General features: G+C 41.7%; 1 protein-coding gene across 2 annotated transcripts in view; it reads right to left on the bottom strand.

Moving 5' to 3' along the window:
* Window positions 1–274: 274 nt before the first annotated feature.
* USP6NL (USP6 N-terminal like) overlaps window positions 275–22,764 on the bottom strand; it is a gene marked incomplete at its 5' end in the record, with an annotated part of 114,478 nt that continues 91,988 nt past the window's right edge. For both annotated transcript variants that reach the window (XM_079699314.1, XM_079699315.1), the window contains 8 exons: window positions 275–1,711; window positions 11,347–11,499; window positions 14,031–14,130; window positions 14,223–14,288; window positions 14,946–15,040; window positions 17,978–18,098; window positions 19,712–19,760; window positions 21,896–22,005. In XM_079699314.1, coding sequence (XP_079555440.1) covers window positions 297–1,711; window positions 11,347–11,499; window positions 14,031–14,130; window positions 14,223–14,288; window positions 14,946–15,040; window positions 17,978–18,098; window positions 19,712–19,760; window positions 21,896–22,005 — 2,109 coding nt within the window. In that variant the 3' untranslated portion in view covers window positions 275–296. The remainder of the gene's footprint in view (window positions 1,712–11,346; window positions 11,500–14,030; window positions 14,131–14,222; window positions 14,289–14,945; window positions 15,041–17,977; window positions 18,099–19,711; window positions 19,761–21,895; window positions 22,006–22,764) is intronic.

The following is a 22,764-nucleotide window of genomic DNA, read 5'->3' as shown; positions in this document are numbered from 1 at the left end:
TTCAGATTTTGGAGAAAGATATAAATGAAACTGTGCGTGCATCCCTAAATACTATTGCTATGTTTCCAGGTTAAATTCTTTTTAACAGGTTCAGTGATGATGCAAGTTAAAAGCTCATCTTAAGCAGCATCTAGGTGGGGATGAAATCACTTCCATATATTCTTATTACTGACAAACACGAGAATTGTGCGAGTTGTTCACAACTGTATAAAATACTGCTTTGGCAATTATCAACATAGCAATGTAGGTTTCATACGGTTTCTATTCTCTCGTCTGCAGCAAGTACAGATCAATTCTCACAGCAATACTGATTCCTGGATAGAGAGTCCATCCCGATTCCTGTAGTGATATACTGGAGGCAAGGGCCCTGAATAATGATACCCAGATGAACTGGCATCTTCCAGAGCTGGGGAAGTTCGATACCGCACCGGACTATCTACTGAAACTGCAGGGAGGGTGTGGTCCTGATAGGGGACGTGTTGAAAGGTGGGGTATTTGGGTAAACTGCTTAAGTGGCTACGGTTGGCATTACGAGTCCACGACTGTCCGTGCATCTCCGGTCTCAATGCATAACCAACTTCCGACCATTTTCCGTTATCTGGCAAACAATCCACTGGAGGAAGGAGGAATTTCCCATTCTTTGGTGACCCTGAATTGCCCGAATATCCCCCAGCACCAATATCAACAGGGAGAACTTCTATTCGACTGGATGGCTGAACCAGAGGAGTTGCGCGGCTGTAAGATTTCTCTGGAGAAACATCAGTCGAAAAAGTAGAACCATAAGGTCTCCGGGAAGGATTCACTGGTGTCCCGTGGGGAAACGGTGGAGACACAAAGCTGCTGTTAGCAGCAGGGATGCGTTTTGGAGAACTGCCCTGGTAAGTGGGGGGGTCACTGTAAGATGGGGGGTGCACCGCCCCTCGATCCTCCCCATCTAACTGGGATGGATATTTTGCATAACTCGGAGGCTGTATTTTAAACGTAAACGCGTTTGGGGTTCTAGATGGACTGGAGCTGGGCTCAGCGTGCCTCCTTGGGCTGTGAGTGTAGGCCGCGCCCCTGGGGCTCTGGGAGCGCGCCCTCTCCAGCGCCTGCTCCAGGGCCGCGCTGGCTCCGTCCCCGGGCACGTTGTCATACTGCGAGGCGGTGGAGCCACGCTTCCCTTCATCTGCATCCAGCACCTTCACCTTCTGCCTGACGCTGGGGGCCCGCAGATCAGCGGAACCGGGGACGGTGACTCTCGGTGTGGGGTGTGCGGCCCGACTTCGGCCTTCAATGGCATACTTTGCGGTTTTCTCAATAGCTGAGATATCTGACGGCTTATTCCATTTGGGCACAAACTCCTTCCTGATGTGTGAAGTGGCGTTGCTATTCTGGTTAGCGGCTGCATGGTTATACTGCCTGGAATTGTCCTGTGGACCCGATGGAAGTCTCCTTTGAAAATCCACCTCTTCTTTAAGCTTTTTACTCTCCTCGTCCACCGACTTCCGCCGCAGCTGCCGTGCCCTCTCGGGGGTACCTGTTCTACTTTGATGGGGAGGGGAATGCTCGTGGGCTTTGTAAGGTGACGAGCCGCTCTCTCTCCTGCCGTCCAGATGTGGACTTGACCTGCCCACACTTCTCTGTCCGTTGCTCAGGTGACTGATGCCAGCTGATTGAGATTCGGGGGGAAGTTGTCCCAAAGGTTTCTTTGGAAATTCATCCTCTTTACCTAAAAGGAAAGATCAATTCATAAGTGACATAAGTGCATGAATAAACGGTATCAAATGTAAGAACTACATCATGAATAACTGCTTACTTTTCATGTGTGCACTCAAGCACATGCATATACATACACAGACACACAGAATTTTAGTGGCTTAGGAGAAGCATTTTTTAGAGAGATTCATACTAAGGCATACCAAAACTCAAAGTCTTATCACGCAATGTGCAGATGGGAAAATTTTATAACCTTATGAGTAAGGATCATACAATTGTGTAACATATGATTCTTATATTTTGTTAAGAGAGTTACCTGCTTTTTCATGAATGAGAAGCTGATATTCTCATTTCTATTCCTAAAACAGTCCTGCAGGTCAGTAGTTCAGTGTCTCACCGCTACATTCCTTCCACTTAAGCATACCTCAACGAAAACAGTTCTGGAATCTCAGTAAAATGGTTCTTATCAACCTCAAGTAGGTCTGCCAAGTTTAAAAGTTAACTGATGACCAACTGTGGTCTCCAAGTTATCCCCAAATAGCTTATTACTATTCTCTCAAGTACCTTCCACCGTATACAAAGAAACGGCATTCTCTATTTCCAAATTACTACTCTAAGAGTGTCCTACTTTAAATGCAAAAAAAAAAGGGAAAAAGAATAAAAAAGAAAGAGAAAATCATATTAGATACTTTTTGTTTTACATTTTAAATAACTAACATGGGAAAACTAATGAGGAATTAAAGGAACGTGCAATAACTTGGGCATTTTGTAAACAGTGTTTAAAATGATCCACAATATGGACTCCACTAAATACCATCCTGAAAAAAACAACAGACCCCACTTGTAAAAATTCCAAGGCTTAAGATGTATGTTTTTTTATGTCTTCTATTACTACAAAACCGTACATTCTCACCTAAAAATAAGTCATTGCACTCTTCAAATGCTCTGCCACCCACCCACCTAACAAATGTTTCCTGAAGAAAGCCATGAGCCCACCAGCTGTGTGCAGGCAGACACCGCCTCATTTTTATGTAGCTTACGGTCTAGGTGATGATAACTGTATTATTTACCCACATACCATAATTTTCTTTAAGATGTTAAAATAATTCAATGAGCTTTTCTTTGGGAGGGGAGGAAGCAGAGTATGATGGCAATGCGATATCCTTTAAATAGTTAAGCCACCAGAGTAAGAAGTATTGAGCTAAAGATACTTTATGCTTTTCTAATTCAGTGGTCTTGGCATAATCCACATGGTTCCTGCATCTTTCTATAATAAAGACGTTTTATGATATATGGACAGACTATTTTAAGTGATAACCCAAACTTGAAAATGCTTGTCATTGAGAAAAGTTTTGTTTATGAATGTTGCATGTAAAATAGTCTGGAGCATTCCAGTTCAGCTTGACTAGCCTCATATGAAATATCTGGAATTGAGGTGAGAAAGTTGACTCAATTGCAGCCCTAGTCCAGAATATTCACAAGTAGTCATTCAGCCTGTCAGGTTAAAAATGAACAATAAAAATAAAATTAAAATCTATCTGGTGTCCCCCAAGTTTTTATTAGCTCTACACGTAGTTATCCATTTAGTCCCAAGGAAACATATGAATTCCTTCTTTCCTGTAGGAAAATAACCGCAACAAACACAAATTATCTGGAAGATATGATAGAAAACCCGAATGCAGGAATTTTCTTTTCGCCTCCACTCTGACAACTCTCTAAACGCACAACACAGTACTCAGACTGGCCGATTGATATTCCATCAGATAATAACATCAGCCTTTTCAGGCTGGCGTGTAGGAAACCTGATGGAAAACATAACCATTAAAAAGAAAAGGAAAACAGTGGCTCCTGGAGAGAGTGCTAATTCATGCCTGCAAGACGCACGTTACAGGGACAGACAGGATCAGCTGTAGAGATCCTCACGCTGAGCCCTCCAAGCCGTCCCACGTCCCCACCACTCGATGGCTCCCGGCAGCCTGCAGAGGGCTGCCAACACTCTACTTCCCATGAAATCATTCTAAATGTTTCTAAAAATTTTCCACAGCGGTATTAAAAAAACAAAAAAAGAAGAACAGATTTCAAGCCGCCTGGCTGCTGCAGGTTGCACGCCTTCTCCCTAGAACACCGTCAATCAGCGGAAGCCTCACCTGCTTCCCTCGGCCCAGACCCTGCGTTGGGGTTTCAGTCTTTATCAATTCACAAGTCACGAAAACAGTCGCTTGAAATTAGGTTTTTCGAGGGTTAGCTATCTGCTATGGTTTGAATGTCTGTGTCCCCCTAAAATCCATGTCGAAACTCCCCAGCGTCACCTCCATGTAATGGTGTTTGGAGATGGGGTTTGGGAGGTAATCAGGTCACAGGGTGCAGCCTCGTGATGGGATTAGTGCTCCCACCCTCTCCACAGTGGAGTAACGGACAGGGCCACCAAGAGAGGTGGGATCTCCTGGGTTTTTCCTCCCCCCCACCAACCGCGGGGACTGCAGCCACGGGTCCCTCTGAGTTGTGGTCGACAGTGGGGTGAGGAGTGGCCCTGGCAGAGCAGGAGGAATGCCCAGCTGGAGAGGCAGTGGTCAGACAGGGGGCTCTGAGCCCTGCGCGGGGCAACCCACCTCCTTCTGCTGTCACGCCTGCCCAAATGCACCAGAGGGGGTGACACTGAAGAGGGAAGGAAAGGCCGGTACCTGATTAATGTGAGTGACGTGCTGGGCAGGGCCTGGCACGTGTAGCCCTGGGACAGAGCCACACGCCCTGTGTCCTCTGAGGTGGAAGGGGCACCAGAGCAGGGGGCGAGTCACCAGAGACTAGACGTTTGCTTTTTCTCTTCTTCAGCAAGGTCTGTGTCTAAAAACCACCTCCTTGTTAGGGGCTGAATTGTGTCCCCTCAGAATTCCTATGTTGAAGCCCTAACCCCCTGAACCTCAGAAGGTGACTGCATTTGGAGATAAGGCCTTTACAGAGGGGACTAAGGTTAAATGAAGGCAGCGGATGGGCCTCTCATCCAACATAACAGGTGACCATATAAGAAGAGGCGATGTGGACAGAGACACACACAGAGGGAGGACCACGCGAAGACACAGTGAGAAGGTAGCACCTAAAGCCAAGCAGAGAAGAAACCAACCCTGCCCTCACCTTGATCTTGGACTTCCAGCCTCCAGAATCATGAGAAAATCAATTCTGTTGTTTAAGCCACTGTCTGTGGTGCTTTTGTTATAGCAGTACACAAGGACTAAGACACTACCCTTCAGTCTACATCCTAAACCTCAAAACTGATTTGCTTTACTAAACACAAATTTTATGGATTGCTTTTCCTGTTAGTGAAAAGTCACATATTTCATTATTTATGATCCTCTGCTTTTATGGTTCTAGGACATTTTCAATGTCAACAATGTAATGAAACCAATCACAGTAATTAAAATTTATTTTAGGGGCTTCCCTGGTGGCGCAGTGGTTGGGAGTCCTCCTGCCGATGCAGGGGACACGGGTTCGTGCCCCGGTCTGGGAAGATCCCACATGCCACGGAGCGGCTGGGCCCATGAGCCATGGCTGCTGAGCCTGCGCGTCCAGAGCCTGTGCTCCGCAACGGAGAGGCCACAACAGTGAGAAGCCCGTGTACCACACACACACACGCAAAAATTATTTTACAAAACCAGGTCAAAAAGACAACTGAACACAATAAATGTGGAGGGTGGATACAGGCAGTAACAGACCCACAGGGGTAACTCGAGTTCCGTCACTTCACAGATTCTTGTGATTTCCTATGGAAACACAGACATTCAGCTGTAGCTACTTACTGACGCTGATGCTGATAAAGGGCATCTTTGTAAGTGTGGTACCCAGGAGTTAAGCAATATTCTAGTTTTGGAGTAACTGAAACGCAGTACAGTGGGGTTTAATAAGGGATTGATGCAATGGAAGAAATTTTTTAAGAACACTCTACAGTGGTGGTGGGAGGGAGAACGTGAGGGGAAAGAGGTACTAGGGGAGAAAACTGAACATCATGTCCTATTCCTGTATTCTGATGTCCATAGATTTCCATCCTGAAATCCTTTGGATACATAAAAGGCCTGTATCAGTGAAGACTAATAGGACACAGGGTAAAAGGCAGGATTACAAAAATAAGGCACATATTTCTCAGGAGAAGGAATAAAAAAGTGAGAAGGAAGTAATGGACTGAGGTGGTAATTTCATGCCTGAAACAAAATGGAAAGGTACGTGTCATCCACACAAGGGAGTTTTAATTTTTCAATATAAAGGGTAAGAAAAGTACTCACCTTACACTTAACACTACTTTATATTCAAGTCAATACACGAATTTCTCTAAGGAAGAGACATTAATATTCTATGCATCTACACATTATATTAGAATTAAAAGAAAATTTTAGCATGTTCCATTTACTGAATGGTCAAGAGGCCAAAATCCACACCGGGAAAAAAAAAAATCTGTGACTGTTCTAAAATATCAAAAAAGCAGCTTCTTAAAGTTCTTTCATGGTAGCCCATAATACATTTCCCTTTCACCTTAGCAGAAGATAACCTACTTAAAGTGCAGTCCTACTTATTTTGCAGACCTTCCTATAGCATCTAAAATATTAACAGAATTACAAGTAAGGTTTTGACAAAATGTCCACTCATTCATATGTAATTAATGTGAATTAGAGTAACGACATACCATTCAAATAGTACCAAAACATAACGGTTATAAATACCCAAGATCTACGTAGCTATGAAACTAGATATAGCAGGATTTGGAGGAAAAAAAAATCCAGTGCAGACAAAAGGACATTGCATCTAATTAATTCCTGAATGTCAATCTCTCACTAGGAACTAGGATTCTGTAAGAGGTGCATGGTGGATACCTCGACTGTACAAAGACATTTAGAGGATATGGCCTCTCTGCCCCCATAAAGATTATCAATAAGCATGGAAGAAAGGAAAGTAATTTGAAAAAGGCAGTGGATAAGGATATAAGAAGGAGCCTTCTAAAATGGAAGTGCTTAAGAAACCTAATTCCTCCCAATTTTAAGGACAGTAATGCAAGTTAGGCAAGGAGGCCTTGCTTGGTAAGGGTAAGCTCATCCCCCGGTGCCAGGGCTGGGCCGCAGTGCTGGGAACAGTGCCGGGCTACACCTACTGTCCACAGCGACCTGGGACCAGGGAGCAGGGTAGGGCCACCAGCAGTTGCTGACTGATGACACACGGACTCTGCCACATCCAGTTTATTCCTGTAAGTGACCCAACCCCTCTGAACAGCGCAGCTCCTCAGCGATTCAAGAGCAAGCAAATGTGCACTTGCTGTTGGCATCTCTAAGGGTCCTCAGGGCCACCGTGACCGTGGGAAGGGCTGTCTCTCAAGAGGAGGAGTGAGAAGGGGGTGGGAAGGAGAGACCAGAGGGGAAAAGAGGGGAAAAGAGAGAAAGAGGGGGAGGAGGAGGGGAGGGAGAGGACGGGAGACAGAAGGAAGGAGCGTGGAGGGCAGCAGGGCTGGGGAGGCCCATGGTGGAGCATCGCCCCCCGGAGGCCGCCGGGGCCCGCGCGTCTGAACGGGGACCTGCTGCTGTTTCTCAAAAACTGAGCAAGGGGCTTCCCTGGTGGCGCAGTGGTTGAGAATCCGCCTGCCGATGCAGGGGACACGGGTTCGTGCCCCGGTCTGGGAAGATCCCACATGCCGCGGAGCGGCTGGGCCCGTGAGCCACGGCCACTGAGCCTGCACGTCCGGAGCCTGTGCTCCGCAACGGGAGAGGCCACAACAGTGAGAGGCCCGCGTACGGCAAAAAAAAAAAAAAAACCTGAGCAAGGCCAAGTCTTGGCAACCACAGCACCAAAACCCAAGGGCCCTGCGCCTGGGGGAGCTGACCTCTGTGTGTAAGTACAAAAATGAAGAAGAAAAATCTACCCAACCTCATTGTAAGGCGATTCTTCTGTGAAGATTAGTTATTCAACTTTCCCTGAGCTTAAGCTGTACTAGGCAGACCCTCCAAGAAGTACATATGCCATCGTCATATTTTCATATGCTAATAAATATCCTCTGCCCTTTCCCATAGTAGATCCAAACAAGCATTAAACATTCTTGAACAATCTCTTCATAGATTCACCTTAACCTACTCGAACTACCTGTCCCCCAAAACACACACCACTATACTTGGCCTTTGTTTGGTTTAAGTATCTCCTTTCACCCCTAAGCAAGTGAGTGTAACTAAAAGATTCAAGCATAACTGATGTCAAAACAGATGGCTATAAACAGGCAATAAGTACTAATATTTATTATCCACACTTTCATTCTGGACTTCTTTTCAGTAGACGTAACATTGTTTTTGCTCACCCCACTCTAGCTCCCTGCCGACAATTGTGTTCTTCCCTTCTTCCCCTGAAAACCAGGAGTTTAAATGATATTTTTCACTAGCGTTCCATTATGTGAATGGTGAGTATTTTTATGCCAGTGCCAACAATTAGACTACTCTGTTCAAAAAAAAAAAAAGGAACTATAGCTTGATATATTTCAGGATAAACGCAAAAATGATTATTTTTTCTTAAATAACTTTTTTCCTTGGAAAAAAAAAAAAAAAAGAAAAGCCACCGAAAAGAATACTCCTAAGCATCCCTAAAGAAATACGGGAGAGTCTCAAGCCCCTTTGGGCTGGTCCATCTCTGATCTTACTCAGGTCTCTGTCACCACCCAGTGGACACCACATGCAACTACAAGTCTCACAGACTGCCTCCGAAGACATGAGCAGCTTTCTGCGCCCAAGGAGAGACACGTAACTACAGGAAAGCGCTCTCAACGCTCTTCCCTGTGAGCAACTTTCTACTTTTAAATTTTAACAACAGAATACATGTACTCTGACTGTTCTAACGGTTTTCAGTGAGAAATGGTGGGGGCCACTGTCAGGAAAATTCTTCTGGGACAGAATCATCTTATTCCTTTTTCCAGATTAAATATTAAGTCCACTTGAGGTTTCAAATATTGTCACAAAATTACTGATTTCAAATTTATACCTGAAAAATAGAGCAGTTTCATTTCTGTTTAATGTACTATCAGCCAGAAGAATATACAATTCAAACACTATTACAGCTTTCAACAAGGTGATCAAAAGAAATACAGTATGCTTTCAAAATGATAGCTATGATAGTTTCAAAAAATCCAAAAAAATTATTGTAGTTAGGCTCATAGGCTGGACTTTCTTTCTAGTAGATTAAACTTCAAAGATAAGGGAAGCTGAAAGGATACAATTATTTAACACATTTATTTTATTTTATTTTTTTTTTTTTTTTTTTTTTTTTTTTGCGGTAGGCGGGCCTCTCACTGTTGTGGCCTCTCCCCTTGCGGAGCACAGGCTCCGGAGCACAGGCTCAGTGGCCATGGCTCACGGGCCCAGCCGCTCCGCGGCATGTGGGATCTTCCCAGACCGGGGCACGAACCCGTGTCCCCTGCATCGGCAGGCGGACTCTCAACCACTGCGCCACCAGGGAAGCCCCACATTTATTTTTATAAACCTATTTTAATGCCACATAAATTCAATAGATCTTTGTGAAATAACTTAATTTTTAAAACCTGTACTGTGTGTTTCCTAGGGTTTCAAGTCACAAACACAGTACAAACTGCTGTGCATGTGTAACATCAGTTTCCACTATACAAACAAATAGAAGTGAAAACGCACTCAAACCCTCAAAAAGTGAGACAGAACACATAACTAAACTGACTTGTCTGTGTGCAGTCGAGATACAGAAAGGTTCCATCACCTCCAAAAACTGCCGCCCACTAACCTTTTGTAGACGATAGGTTTTTATACCCTAAAAAACACATTATAGCTTCATTTGTTCATTAAAAAATATCAATTGAATGCCTACTCTATGCCAGGCACTACCCTAGGTGCTGGCGACACGAAGACATGGTCACGGTCCTCCAGGAACTTACTGTCTAGTGCAGACATCAAACTAACTGACACGGGGGTGACGCCCAGTGAGTGAGCGAGTGTGGGGACAGATGCACACACGGGGCACGGCACGCACGGTTGCAGCACAAAATACCGGTGACCAAACTCTGCGGCTTTGGGGAGGCGGGGGAGTGGCCGAGTCTTTAGGAAAGAGACAAGGCTTAAGCCAAGCCGTGTGCACTCAGCAGGGTGGACCGGGTCAGAGGCCCCGGTGGTGCGGAGCCCCCTCACCACGTTCCCCCTTAACCGCCAGCATGAGCAGAGCAACATCAACCAGTGTTCCCGTTGTTATTTATCCACCCTTCTTTTATCCCCACCCTACTCTCCATCCCCTTTCTACCATTTCCTAGTAAAAGATCTTACAAACGACTGATACCAGGTTTCCGCATGTGTAAGATGAGGACGAGTACTTTTTCTTAAAGTTATTTTAAGGATTAAATGAGACAGTGCATGTGGTATGTGGCAGAGAGCAAGCATTCAATACATACTAGCTGCTAGTTAGATGCTAAATCATCCCATTCCATTACACAGGTTTTGACATTTTATTCTCGTGTTTAAATAGTTCTATTATATACATATATTTTTTTCTTTATGTGTCTTTTACTAAAACTTGTCTTAAACTCTTTTTAAAAGCAGGCAAGACATTTATAAATAAATGTTGGAATAGCAAGAATATAGTTTATAACTGCTGTTCCAAATACATTCCCTGCTACAGGAAAGAATTAGTAGAAAAGGGACATCATCACACTGCACGAGAAAGGAGTGACCTTCCAGAGCAGAGGTGATGGTCTCGCAGGGCCCAGGCCCACACTCCATTATTGCTGTGACGGCTTGTTTTCTAGTGAATCCTGAAGACCCAGAACAAACCTCGGAGAACACGGATTAGACCCCTTGCAATTAAATAACTAAAAGCAGAGCATCTTGGTTTTTAGCAAAGGTGTGTTCTTAAAACTTCTTTCTACTGTGCTCTCTCCACATTTTCTTTTTTTCTCTTCCACTCACCCGGTATCACCCTCCATCCATCTTCCCCCATTTATCCTGTTTCTAGCTCTATTATGACCCTATCCACACTCTATTATTATTGTGTAAATTCTGTCTCTCCTCTGTGCACCCTGAGAGCAAGAAGCACGTCTTTCTTTTCAGTTAAATCCCCAACAGAGCACCTAGCAGAAAACCTAACAGGTGGTACTGGAAGATGTTTTGAAATAAGTGAATAAAATATATTATTTATACTGCAACATACTGCCAAGAGCCCTGGATCAGCAGTCAGGAAACTCGAACTCTAGTGGCAGCAGTAATGCTTTGTCTGCAGGTTCTGCAGCTTCAGAGTTAGCATTTTAGTATCAGTTTCCTCTTCTAGAAAATGGGACTTTTACTTGCTCTGTTACTGCGTATGGTTCCACAAAATGAGATGATGAAAGTAAAAAGTGCTTATTGTTATGGTAGCTTAAAGCACCATGGTCACTTCTGTTGAAATAACATTATTTGTATATCAAACTTCCTAAATTTAAGTAGGGACTCTATTAGGAGAGGCAGATTTAATTAATATGTTTATTCAATTTTTCTTAAAATCAAAGATTTTAAGAAATCTGATTTACATGATGTCATCACAAGTATGCTGCTGTTTTCAAACAGAAATGGCCCATGTTAATTAACTGCACCGTGTCTTCCAATCTTAATTGTAAGTTACACAATAAGAGTCTGGCTATTTCCTTACCAGGTTCTGGAAGGTCTAACTTTGCCCGCTTTAGTTCTACCATAGAAATCTGGAGCTGCTCTATTACAAAGTCGTCTTCGAAGAAAAAATCCTTTGCCAAGGTCTCCTGAAGAAATTCCACAAGTTCTTCCATAGACAATTTCATAAGATGTTCTGAGAAAGGATGAAAAAGGTAAACAACAGCTACTTTAGGTTGAGAATATAATGTATTCTATTCTGATGTATGTTTTTAAAAGGGCACAGCACACAATTTATATATGGCCTTGTGAATTTCACCGAAACTGAGTAAGACGAACATCTTTTCTGATATTAAAGCAGTCACAGAGAAAAGCAGGTACCCCTGGGGGCTTGGGGACAGGCAAATGCTGCTAAATACCTTCTCGTTGGTGTAAGAATAACCGGACCTGGGTATTAATATTCCCCCAGAGCCACCCAGGATGACATGTGCGCTTTCTGTTTCACTGATACGGAGCTCCAACTGCTATAGGCACATCCACTTCTAGGTCTGTATTTTAACTGTCTCAGAATTTCTCAAAAATCTGGATTATTAATTTTATTTGTATTTCTATTTATGAAAAAATTCAAATTATAGATACAAAGCAGAAAGTAAAAATCAGCTAAAATCCACTACTAGCCAATGACCTACAAGCAGATGTATGTACACGTGTATCAATTTACAAAAATAAATGATACTCTCCATGTTATTCACCTCCTTGTTTTTCCCCCACTCGATGGCGTACATCACTGATACCTCTCACTTCAACAAACATGATTTTATACCACCATCATTAACTATGTAAGAGTCCATTGTATTGTACGCTCTATACTTTACTTAATTGGTCTTCTGATATTGGGCATTTAGGTTGCTTCTAATTTTTTTTTTACTGTTTAAAATCACTGTGTGATTTTTTTTTTTTTTTTTTTTTTAGTAACAATGTCTCTAAATATTGGTAAGGCCATCAGGGAAAAAAACAAGAAAAAAATCTTACGAGCTTCAGCTAACTATTGGTCCAGACAGTTTTTGAAGGTTTATATGGTGAAGGAACTTCATGTAAGTCCTTGAGCTGTGTCTTCCTAACAAGAAAAAATACACAGCAGCAGACAAAGGTTTTCCACAGCTTATTTAATCTAATGACATGGTAGGATATAAACTAACTGTTATGCTTAAAGTTTATTTACAAAAGGTAGAGAAACTTTTTACTCGTCAAAGTTAAGTAAGAGTCTGAAGTAAAACATAATTTAAGAGGAGGAAGAGAGCTATAGGGAAATATAACATCATGTTTTTACTTTCTCACTGCTTAGGGAACATTAAACTAATAATGTTTAAACTAACTAATGTAAACTAAACTAATGATGTTTAGTATACTAAGAGTATACTTTTGCTCTACATTTTTGTCAGTTCATAATCCAGAAAGAGAGAAAAGAAGTAAAGGGGGTGAGAGGAGAGACTGATTGATTGATTGATTTCCTGTGGTTATGATAGACCCCGAGTCTTGGGAGATAATTCACTGCCAAATTGTTTCATCTTGGTGCTGTGGTTTACGTGTTGGGGGAGGGAGGGAAATGGACCACAACACTTCTGAATCCTCTTCTTTCAGAGTAAACTATACAGTCGTGGATTTAAAGTTTCATTCCAACCTAGAATTTGGATAATCTGGTGCTCCTGAAGGCCACGCTTTTCAAGTAAGCAATCAAGCAATCTCATATCAAAGTAGCTAACACATTCTTAGAACAAAGCCAAGCACAGTAGGGAGAAAAACTATAAAACATGACCCCAAGCACTCAATTAGCTTATAAGTTATGGGGGCAACTGAAGAGATGATCATTCAAGAACAAGATAAGATGCAGAGTATACAACAAACGTGAACCTAGGCTGTGCCCTAGGCTGGAAGTGTTGTGTGAGGTTCCAAAGCTTCTAGTGACTCTCTTCTCTGCATTGTTAAAAGAAGAGTCACCAAAGTTTTAAGGTTGTGTTGAGACTTTAAGACGAATAAGTTTCTTCATATTCATAAAGAGAAACTCTCATTCCTTGACTTAAGGAATTCCTTGACTTAAGGCACAGCATATCAAATTTACAGAGCCCTTGAAATATTGCAACTGAAGGCTTTTAAAGGCTTTGTGTTACATTTGGGCAACTGTGGACATGGACTGTACTTGCTTCAGAGGCCGCAAAGCAGCCAAACAGGGAGATGAGCTGGAGGTTCCCCATCTCTGGTCTACGGCGTGGGGCTGGATGCTTTTTTCCTGGGTGAAGGACACAGTAAAGGAAAATGTCCTCACTAGCCCTTTTAGCTAAGGGGCCTGGCTTCTTTGGTCTCTCCCTTTTCCTACTACAAACCTGAGATTCAGACCAATGAAAAGAAATAAGGGATCCCCCGTGGAAACAAATAGCTAACAGGAATATTATTATTAGTGAAACATATACACTGCATTCCACTGAAGTGTGAAGATGAAAATGATGTAGAGAAAAAAATCAAAGACATTTTCCAATGTAGTAAGCTTCTGGTCATGAGGAAGAACCAATGAAAGTAAAGTGCCAACTGAAGATAATTTCACTGATTTCCAAGAATTTTTTAAACTCATTACTGAAAGAAAATGAATTTGAATTTGGGTGGGTAATGAGAAATCAAAGTTAAAACAAGGCTAGATTTTTGTGAAATCTTTATAATTAAACATTTTCTTACTTCTGTGTAATTTTAAGATTGTGTAAGACATAGCAGTAAGAATTCGTTCTCCTTCAAAGATATAGATGTCCCATATTCTGAGGTTTAGTGTAAAGGGAGTCTACAAATAAAACAAAACAGAAATAAGATTAACAGTTTGCCCTTGGCTGGTATTTGTAATTTTATGATTGGGCTTTGTAAATAAATACTCACCCGATCAAGGAAACATTGAAAAAACCATTTCATTGTATAAAAACTTGTGTAGATTTCTTGAGAATCCTGGAAAAAACAAAGACTTCACAACTTCTGGATTGCAGCACACAAAACATGACAATATAATACTAAAAGTTAGGCAGGTTTCTGGAGGTAGCTGTCACAGCTAAACAAAACCAGTCATTACAAATCTCTTTCGTGCTGGAGTAGTTCCACTTCTTCTCTCCTGACTCTCTCTTCTCCCTCAATTTTACTTTTGAAAATCACCCTGAGAATAAACCCTTCATAAGATAGGATTGTAATACAACACTTTGCTTCTCTTTAATATATTCTAAAGGGACGTATCCTTGCTTTACTAAATTACCGTGTTTTACAGGACAGCATGTATATGGTTCACTGAGGATGAGTTTGTATGACCCTTAAAATATCTTAGTGTGATTACAAAACCTCCCAAATCACTGAGAAATCACACATCCTTAGAAACTATACTGTTCATATATATCAGCTTCAAAGTTTGATTCTATGAGTTAGGGCTGTGATAGTTCATCCGTACTAAATTTCACAAATCTAACATCCTTTGAACAACTGGGAATTACAACTGCTCAGTAAATGACATGGACAAGACTATAAATCAATAGGGTAATTGGGACCAACGGCTGCACTCAAGTCTTCTAGCTTTATTCTTGGTGTAGGTGGGTGTAAGTCAATGTCACATCTACCTACCAAGTGCTGCTTAAGCTTGGACAAAAATTTATTCAGTATTTTTTCATGATGTTCTTGAAACCTCAAGAGTTTGGGAAAACCATGGACAAAAAATCCTAGAATATAAACATAAAAACAATACTTCATAAACAATACCAACAGAAATCTCTATTTTAAAGTGCAACATACTTCTTTCATCTTTTAACTGTCAACAACAACAACAAGAACAACGCATCCAGTAATCACCCAGATATTTTTCCTCCCCTTCAAGGAAACAATTGTGTATAAGCTTTGGTTAATGAAACTTACAGTCTAGTATGTGTTTGCTAAGGATCTTCTATATCCTTGTAAAAGTATAAAAGAGGGCAGAATATTTCTGAATTAAAAGGGAAACTAAGAAAAAATGGAAACTGAGGCCATGTATCAAGATTATCTGTTCTCTTGAAGTACTGGGTCATGTCTTATATGTACACATTTTTATGTTATTCTAATCTTGATTACTTATTTTGTTTTACCATTAATACATTACATAACAAACATTTTATTACCCTTTTCAGGCTTACTCCAGTACTATGTCAAGGTTATTATCACTTTTTAATCCTTTCTATAAGTGATACTTAACATCAGCTAAAACATACGGGCACTATATGATCGATGTTAATATATTCTATCCCAACTGATTATACAATATAATCTGTAAGATTTCTAGGAAGTAACTGTAAATGGGAAGTTAGTATTAATTTTGTGTATTTAAGTCATGGAACTTTACATCTATTTTCATTCGGAAATTTCCTTTCAGATATTCTATATAATCTGTTAAAAAGGATGCATACACAATGAATTTATGATTTATCCACATTGGCGTTTTCCAACCTGGCTTCTACTTAACTTCGAAAGATGTTACTAAATGTTCTGTTTTTAAAAGAATCCAGGAGAAATACTGTGTGTTATATATACCTTTCTTGCCTATGTTCACGAGGCATATGAACTTCTGAATGTTTCTAAGTTGCTGTATGGACTAAAGAAACCTGGTTTTCTTCGTTTAGCTCATCTCCCAGCCTTACTGGCTCTTGGAGTCCATTTTTCCGCACAGCACACCTGTTTCCAAAAAGCGAAACTAAGTCCCTCCAAGAACCCAAGGAACACACTGCTGGGAAACACAGCTTTATAATCTGCAGGGAAGGGCTACTTCTTAGCTAATTCTCCGCTTTCTAAGGCGCGTGTAGAACTTCCCAGACAGCAACTTCCTCCTTAGTAACACTGTCCAGTGAAGTGAGTCCATAAAAAATCCATGTCTCTCTTTCTGTGCCACTTTCATGGTCAATTTGATAGGAATGGGAGTTGGAAGAATTTCAAGAAAAAGTCTGATTTTGAAAAAGGCAATCCCTTCAGTAATACACAAGTGCTCAAGGGTGCTAAGATACCCAACTCTGCTTCACTTTTCAGTGGTGTCCCAGACTTGATATTTTAAATCTCATTTTCTTCAGCCCTCACTTTATTCTACACATTTGTAAGTGATACCACTTTTCACATAGGAAATGCAAAGAACTGAGGTAACCTTCAGTTATATAACTTCACAGGCACACCTTGAAACAAATATCTCTAAGTACAAACTTACCCATAATAATGACCTAAACTGCTTTGGTAATGTAAATGTTAGAATAGTAAAATTAATACTGCTTTACAGATTAGACTGGTGACAATAATTACTGAAAGCAAGCTATCAGCTTTGTTTAAAAGAATGAATTTTCTAAAATTGGGCGGTATTCCACATAATTACATACTACTTAAACCGTAACATTCCACTGTACTTCAAGATATATCAGCAACACCATCTCAGGGTAAAGCAAAATGAAGACTGATAAGGAAGAGTTATTCTTCTTCAAGATGCCTTTTGAAATGATACTGTCTATTGGATGGCAGCTCAATATAATGTGTCTTACTACTGGAGTCTCTGTATGGGATGCAAAGTGACCAGAAACAGTTATCATGCAGATAGTATTTATTTTTTAAAAGATTCACAGGGACCACTGAGGGAGAAACAGACAGAAAGACAGACAGACAGACACACACACACACACACACACACACACAATGCCCCCACAATAACCATATGGTAAGAATGTGAGATTTAATAAACTATGGACTATGGAAGGTCATACTTTTGAAAATTTGAAATATTACTTTAATATGTGGCAGGTTCCCTACCACATAAAGCTTTAACATTCACAAACAGAACTAAGATGGTCCATTCTCAGAGTGATTAGTGTTAAAACTGTTTTTAATTTGGTATTATCACACGCAGTGGCACTGGGAGAATAATTTTGCATTATATGGACAAATGCCACTTTTATTTCCAAGAGAAGGTGCAATCCAAACTCTCGCAAGTGAAGTTTACTGCATATGCTTGGCAAATATAACGAAAACGTTATTAAAAACCTTCTTCTAACTTGAAAACCAAAAAATTATGCAAGTTTTGAAATATTAAATAATAAAGTGTCCAGATTATGTTATCAGCCTTTTTACTGTAAAATGGAGTCAACTTTAAGGCTGCAAGAACTGAAACACACACATGAAATACAAAACTACTTAATTACGGTGTACCTTTCCTTTAAACACCTAAGTGTCATTTCTCAATTAATATTCTTTGACAAAGAAGTATACATCACAACATCCAGTCAATAGTAGACATTTCACTGAATGCATGACTGTCTAAAAGTTTTGATCAAAAGCTCTCAATAATTCAGTTTTTCCTAAATTCTTCTAAACGTAAATTAGTTTCTCCTGACTGGGCCAAGTAAGGAAAGAGTTTTAAAATGTCAACAGTATACTTTGTAGTAAACATGAAGGAATATAAATGTGAACAGAAAAGTTTAGAAATAGAGAAGAGTTAAATAAGAAACTAGTAACAAACACTAATGAATTAAAGAAGCCCCTAAACATTTTTTTGGACTTAACCCTACCAAGCATCTTCCAAAGTCTGACTTTGTTTGAATTTGCCTTTTTCTCCCTCCCTTGTTTGTTGCTGATGATCAACTATGGGGTTTTCTTACCATGCATGGCATGTTTGGGGCCCGAGAACAGTTTGACCAGGGCCCAGAAGGCATCTTCTTCATTCATATACATGAGGAGTAAAGCTGTGATCTGGCTCATCCCCTGACAGTATCCAACTTCCTAAAGAGAAAATGAGAACAGAGAAACTGGGGGTTTTCAGATCGAATTACATGTACATGCACATATAAAAAACTGATGTAGAAAATAATCAGAAAATGCCTAAACACATTATTTAATGGAAATTCCATAGAGAAATATTACAATCTCAACAGCACTGAGCCACATACTATCAAAGAACGCACCTGGTATTGGAGAATAAATGAAGAAGTACAGGCAAGTTTAACCTGCACGGATTTTACTGAGCCCTGTTCAGTACCATTACACCTTCTGTAAAGGCTGTTTATTTTTCTGTTTTGTGTGTGATTCTCAGCTCAACAGTCCTCTTCTTTGCTCAGATGCTGGCAAATTTCTCTCCTCATATAGTTCCCAAATTTGCTGTCTTTTCTCCTCTAGACTTCCAGACCTTTATACAGACACACTGTGGGGTACCTATCCAGCCTATGCTCCTTCCCTGAGAACTGCCCACTCCCCCCAAAATCCCTGCTTATAACATGGCCTTAGAGATTCATGTCTGTGCCATGTGAACCAAAGCTGATGGAACAGAGGACACCTGGCCCCAGGGAACCATTAATTGGCTGCAAGACTAATTTACTAATTTCTCTAAGAAAAATGAGTAAAGCCAGAGACTGCAATCCGATGGTGGTATGTACTTGAACAGAATGGTCATGCTGAGTCCATGGGTGCAATACTAGCCTTGGAAAACAGATAAGCAGACAAAGAAAGCAATCTGGAGAGAGAAACAGTGGAACGAACAGTTCCCACAGACAATCAGGATTACCACATGGCCACAGAGTGGAAGAGAGAGAAAGGGAAGCTCTTCTCACTGGAGGCTTCTCACTCTCCAGCTCCAACCCCCCTGAGCTTCATTTCTATGAGAAGTCCCTGTAATCAATCCCTTTTTAACTTGCCCTTATTTGACTGAATTTCTGTCCCTTGTAACTTAAAGGTTTTGACTATAACAGAAATGATACACCCCAAAGTTCAAGGTGTCCTTCCTGGAATCTAGTCAACAAGCATTTATTTGGCATCTACACTGGTTTCGACACTAGTTGATCTTTCCCCCCAAATCTCTCTCCCCCCAGAGTAATCAATGCCTTAAGAATAACATGTTCTAATACCGAAAAGCTTAGTTTTGGCCTACTCCAGGAGACAGCAAATAGGTACCTATGGTCTCCCACCTGGACCTCACTGAATAAATGAAATGTGATCCTGAAAGGCAACCTCCCCGGGCAATGAGGAGTCACCACGAGTCAGGCAGAAGTTAACCTAGCTACAACTTCCTGTCCTTCTAGCCTGCTCATTCCAGTCCTACTTGCTTAAAATAAAAACAAGACAAACAGCAACACAAAACGTAACAAAACAGTCTGGAGAAAGAGGGGGAAAGTGAGCTTCGCTGTCATACTGTGGTTTTTCCGCTTCCCAACCAGCTCTGCTCTAAGACACCAGGGGGGCCACAGGAGCCTCAAGAAGATCCACAGACACCTGGAGACCATCCAGTCCTGAGATGAAGCAATGCAGGCCAAAAGGGCCTTGTCAGGAGGGAGGCCCAAAGATCTCCTCCAGATGCTCAGAGCACAACTCAAAAAGCTGTGGGCAGGCGTGCTCCAACTTACCGTATTGTAGATAGAATATGCAGCAAGAACGTGGAACAGGGATTGCTGCCTAGAAAAAGAAATTTACATTGAACACAATTTAGTTTTTTTCACATATTTTTAAAATTATAAACTTAAAAAAATAAACAAGTTTGACTGAAGATAAACAGATAATCCAGATTAAACTACTACTATAATAAGGAAATGATCCCCGAGCTCAAATTTAAACAATACGGTCTAAACTTGAGGCTAAATTTGACAGAAAGGATTTATAGCAAAAAGCATGAAGGGCTTCACAGTTTCTTCAATTTGCTCCCCTCTTTCACTGAACTACTCTCACTATAGAATCATCCCCATAGGAGGAGCCGGCTGGACGGAGCTGCGGACCGGCCTTCTGAAGACTCACTCACACTGCCAGCTCCGAGAAGTACCTTGCAAGGAGGCGGTATACACCCAAAATCAGCCTCCAGCACCAGCGTTGCCTCTCCCAGGATCCAGGGGTGGGAACGGGAGTGGCTCCACACACCGTTACCTCTCGGGTCCACTAACAACACGCTTGGCTCCGCTGCTCTAGAGGTCCTGGCTCCAAAGAGAGGAATGTCCCCACCAGGAGACACAATGATTCCACTGAACTGAAAGCCGAGACGGCCACCCGGCCACTCTGGGCTCCTCATGCCTCCGAATCAACAGGCAAAGAAGGAGGTGACTGTACCGGCTGGAGGGACTGATCCAGACCGCTAAGGGGAAGGGGGTGCTAGGACACAGTGGACGTAAGCAGGAGCACGTCTAGAACACAGAAGACACTTAAGGTGCCTCTGAGTATAACCAAACCCTGTGATTAAAGTCAACGGATAACCTCCACAAGCAAATTCAGGCAGGACTGCTAATGGTCCAGACTCTTCAGGAATAAAGGTTTAGGTCGCCCCACCAGGCAAAGAACTACGGCCAGCCAAGGCACTTGCTGAGGGCAAAGGGGATATGGGGTGGGTAGTGGGAAGGTAAGTAACCAACCAGCAGTGACCACGTGCCCAGTCGCAGAACTGCTGACTATATCTGTTTTGAGCATTTCCTTATTTTGATATCAATATGTTTGTGTATATATTTTAATGTGTTTTCTTCTTTCTTTTTCCTTATCATCTAACGTAAGATGTTTAATAGTTGACTTTATATCACAGAATTTAGGTTACACATATCGACGCAAAAAGAGTAAACACTACCCAAGGGCACTGCATCTTTTCATGGGGAGGGGGTTAGCACATTTTCAGTCTTAAGTAGAATAGCTGTACCATGTTAGGCAAAGCATGCCTTTATCGTCTTTATGTGGAAATTAAGTTGACAAGGGTGGACTGTGATGGTTAGCTTTACATGTCCACTTGGCCGGGCTACAACCCCCAGTTATTCAAACCCTAATGTAGGTGCTGCTGTAGAAAAGGTGCTTTGTAAATGTCATTAAAGTACACAGTCAATTGACTTGAAGTAGGGGAGAGTACCCTAGATGATCTGGGAAGCCCTGGGTCAAGCAGTCAAAAGGCCGGAAGAGCAGATCTGAGGCTTCCCTGAAGGAGGGATTCCTCCTGTGGACCGCAGCTTCACTCGCGCCCACCCGAGAGCTCCAGCTGCCCCTCCTGATGGCCCGCCCTACAGATCCTGAACTTGCCGAGTCAGTCCCTGCAACTGTGTAAGCCGATTCCCCACGATAAATCCCTTAGTTTACATCTCTTACTGGTTTCTTTTTCTCTGGTTGAACCTTAACTGATACGGAGGTCAGCAAAACTGTACCTTTCATTCCTAAACTGTCATAGTCATTTCATTTGCGTATTTCCCATTATTTTAGTTTCACCTTTGCGTGGAGTCAAGGGTCTAAGAATGTATTTATTGCTGACACGGCTCTCAAAAAGTAACACAATCTCTCATTTCTTTTCTAACACCTTTAATAAAAGTATCTACCATATATTTAAGAATTCCCAGATCATAAAATGATTTATAGCAATTTTATAGCACCTACTATGTCAAAGGTTAAAAATTTAAGTTAAATTAGCCCCTGAATTGTATACAATATGGAACAAATGATTCACCAAAACTTAAACCCTTAGAATTGGAATCAAAATTATCGTCTATACAAGACATTCCAAACACTGACATTTCAAATTGATAAAGACTATTTGTAAATGCTATTCATAGTTCATAATACTAAACTTTACTTACTTCACACCATATCTGTCTCTAAACATGATATGGTCCCTAAATGTGCGGTTGACATCAAGGTCTATTTGTCTGATATCAGGTGAACAACCCCGTGCTCTGTGTTTTAATTTCTGAAGAGGAAAAACAGGGGAAGAAAGCACATTGTTATGGAAATCGGTTGTCAAAAAGCCTATGACAAATGGTAAAATAATTCTCTTTAAAAAACTTTGACTTAGGAAAGCCATTTCCATGGTTCAAAAATGAAAACAATATGAAAAGGTGCACAATGAAAGGTTTCTCTCCATCCCCACGCCCTCCTCTCCCTCCTCCCACCCCCTCCTCTCCCTCCTCCCACCCCCTCCTCTCCCTCCTCCCACCCCCTCCTCTCCCTCCTCCCACCCCCTCCTCTCCCTCCCATCCTGCCAGTACAGTTAAGATTTTCATTTTGGATGGAGAGCGTTTTGGAGTTTGTGTTCCTAAGACTCTTCACAGCTGAGCCATGCAGTTCACTATGCCTCCTTTCTTCTTTCTAGCACAATGTTCTTGTTTTCCTTGGGGCTTATCATTGCCTTGTTTCTTGATTTGCTTCATTTTCTACATATGCGTCGCTAATTCAATCCAAACTCACCTTAAGTTGCATCAACCTCTCCTGGTGCTATTCTAACAGAACAGGCACCCTCCCTGCAGGCCTGGCTTCCAGAGCTTTTGGACCCGCTACTCAGTGGGGGTCTCGAGGGTCTCCCTTCACCATCTGCTAGGCCTTCCTTTGCTTGGGTCCCCTGTCTCCTGCATCTCACATCTTTCTTGGTTTATTCCCTTGTTCTGGAGCAGCTTGTCCTCCAGTAGCTCCTGTGAAAGGGCGTGTGGGAGATAAATTTTGTGACACTTTG

The sequence above is a fragment of the Hyperoodon ampullatus genome (genome assembly GCF_949752795.1).
Source record: "Hyperoodon ampullatus genome assembly, chromosome: 3".
Lineage (NCBI taxonomy): Eukaryota > Metazoa > Chordata > Mammalia > Artiodactyla > Ziphiidae > Hyperoodon > Hyperoodon ampullatus.
This window is presented reverse-complemented; position numbering and strand designations above follow the sequence as displayed.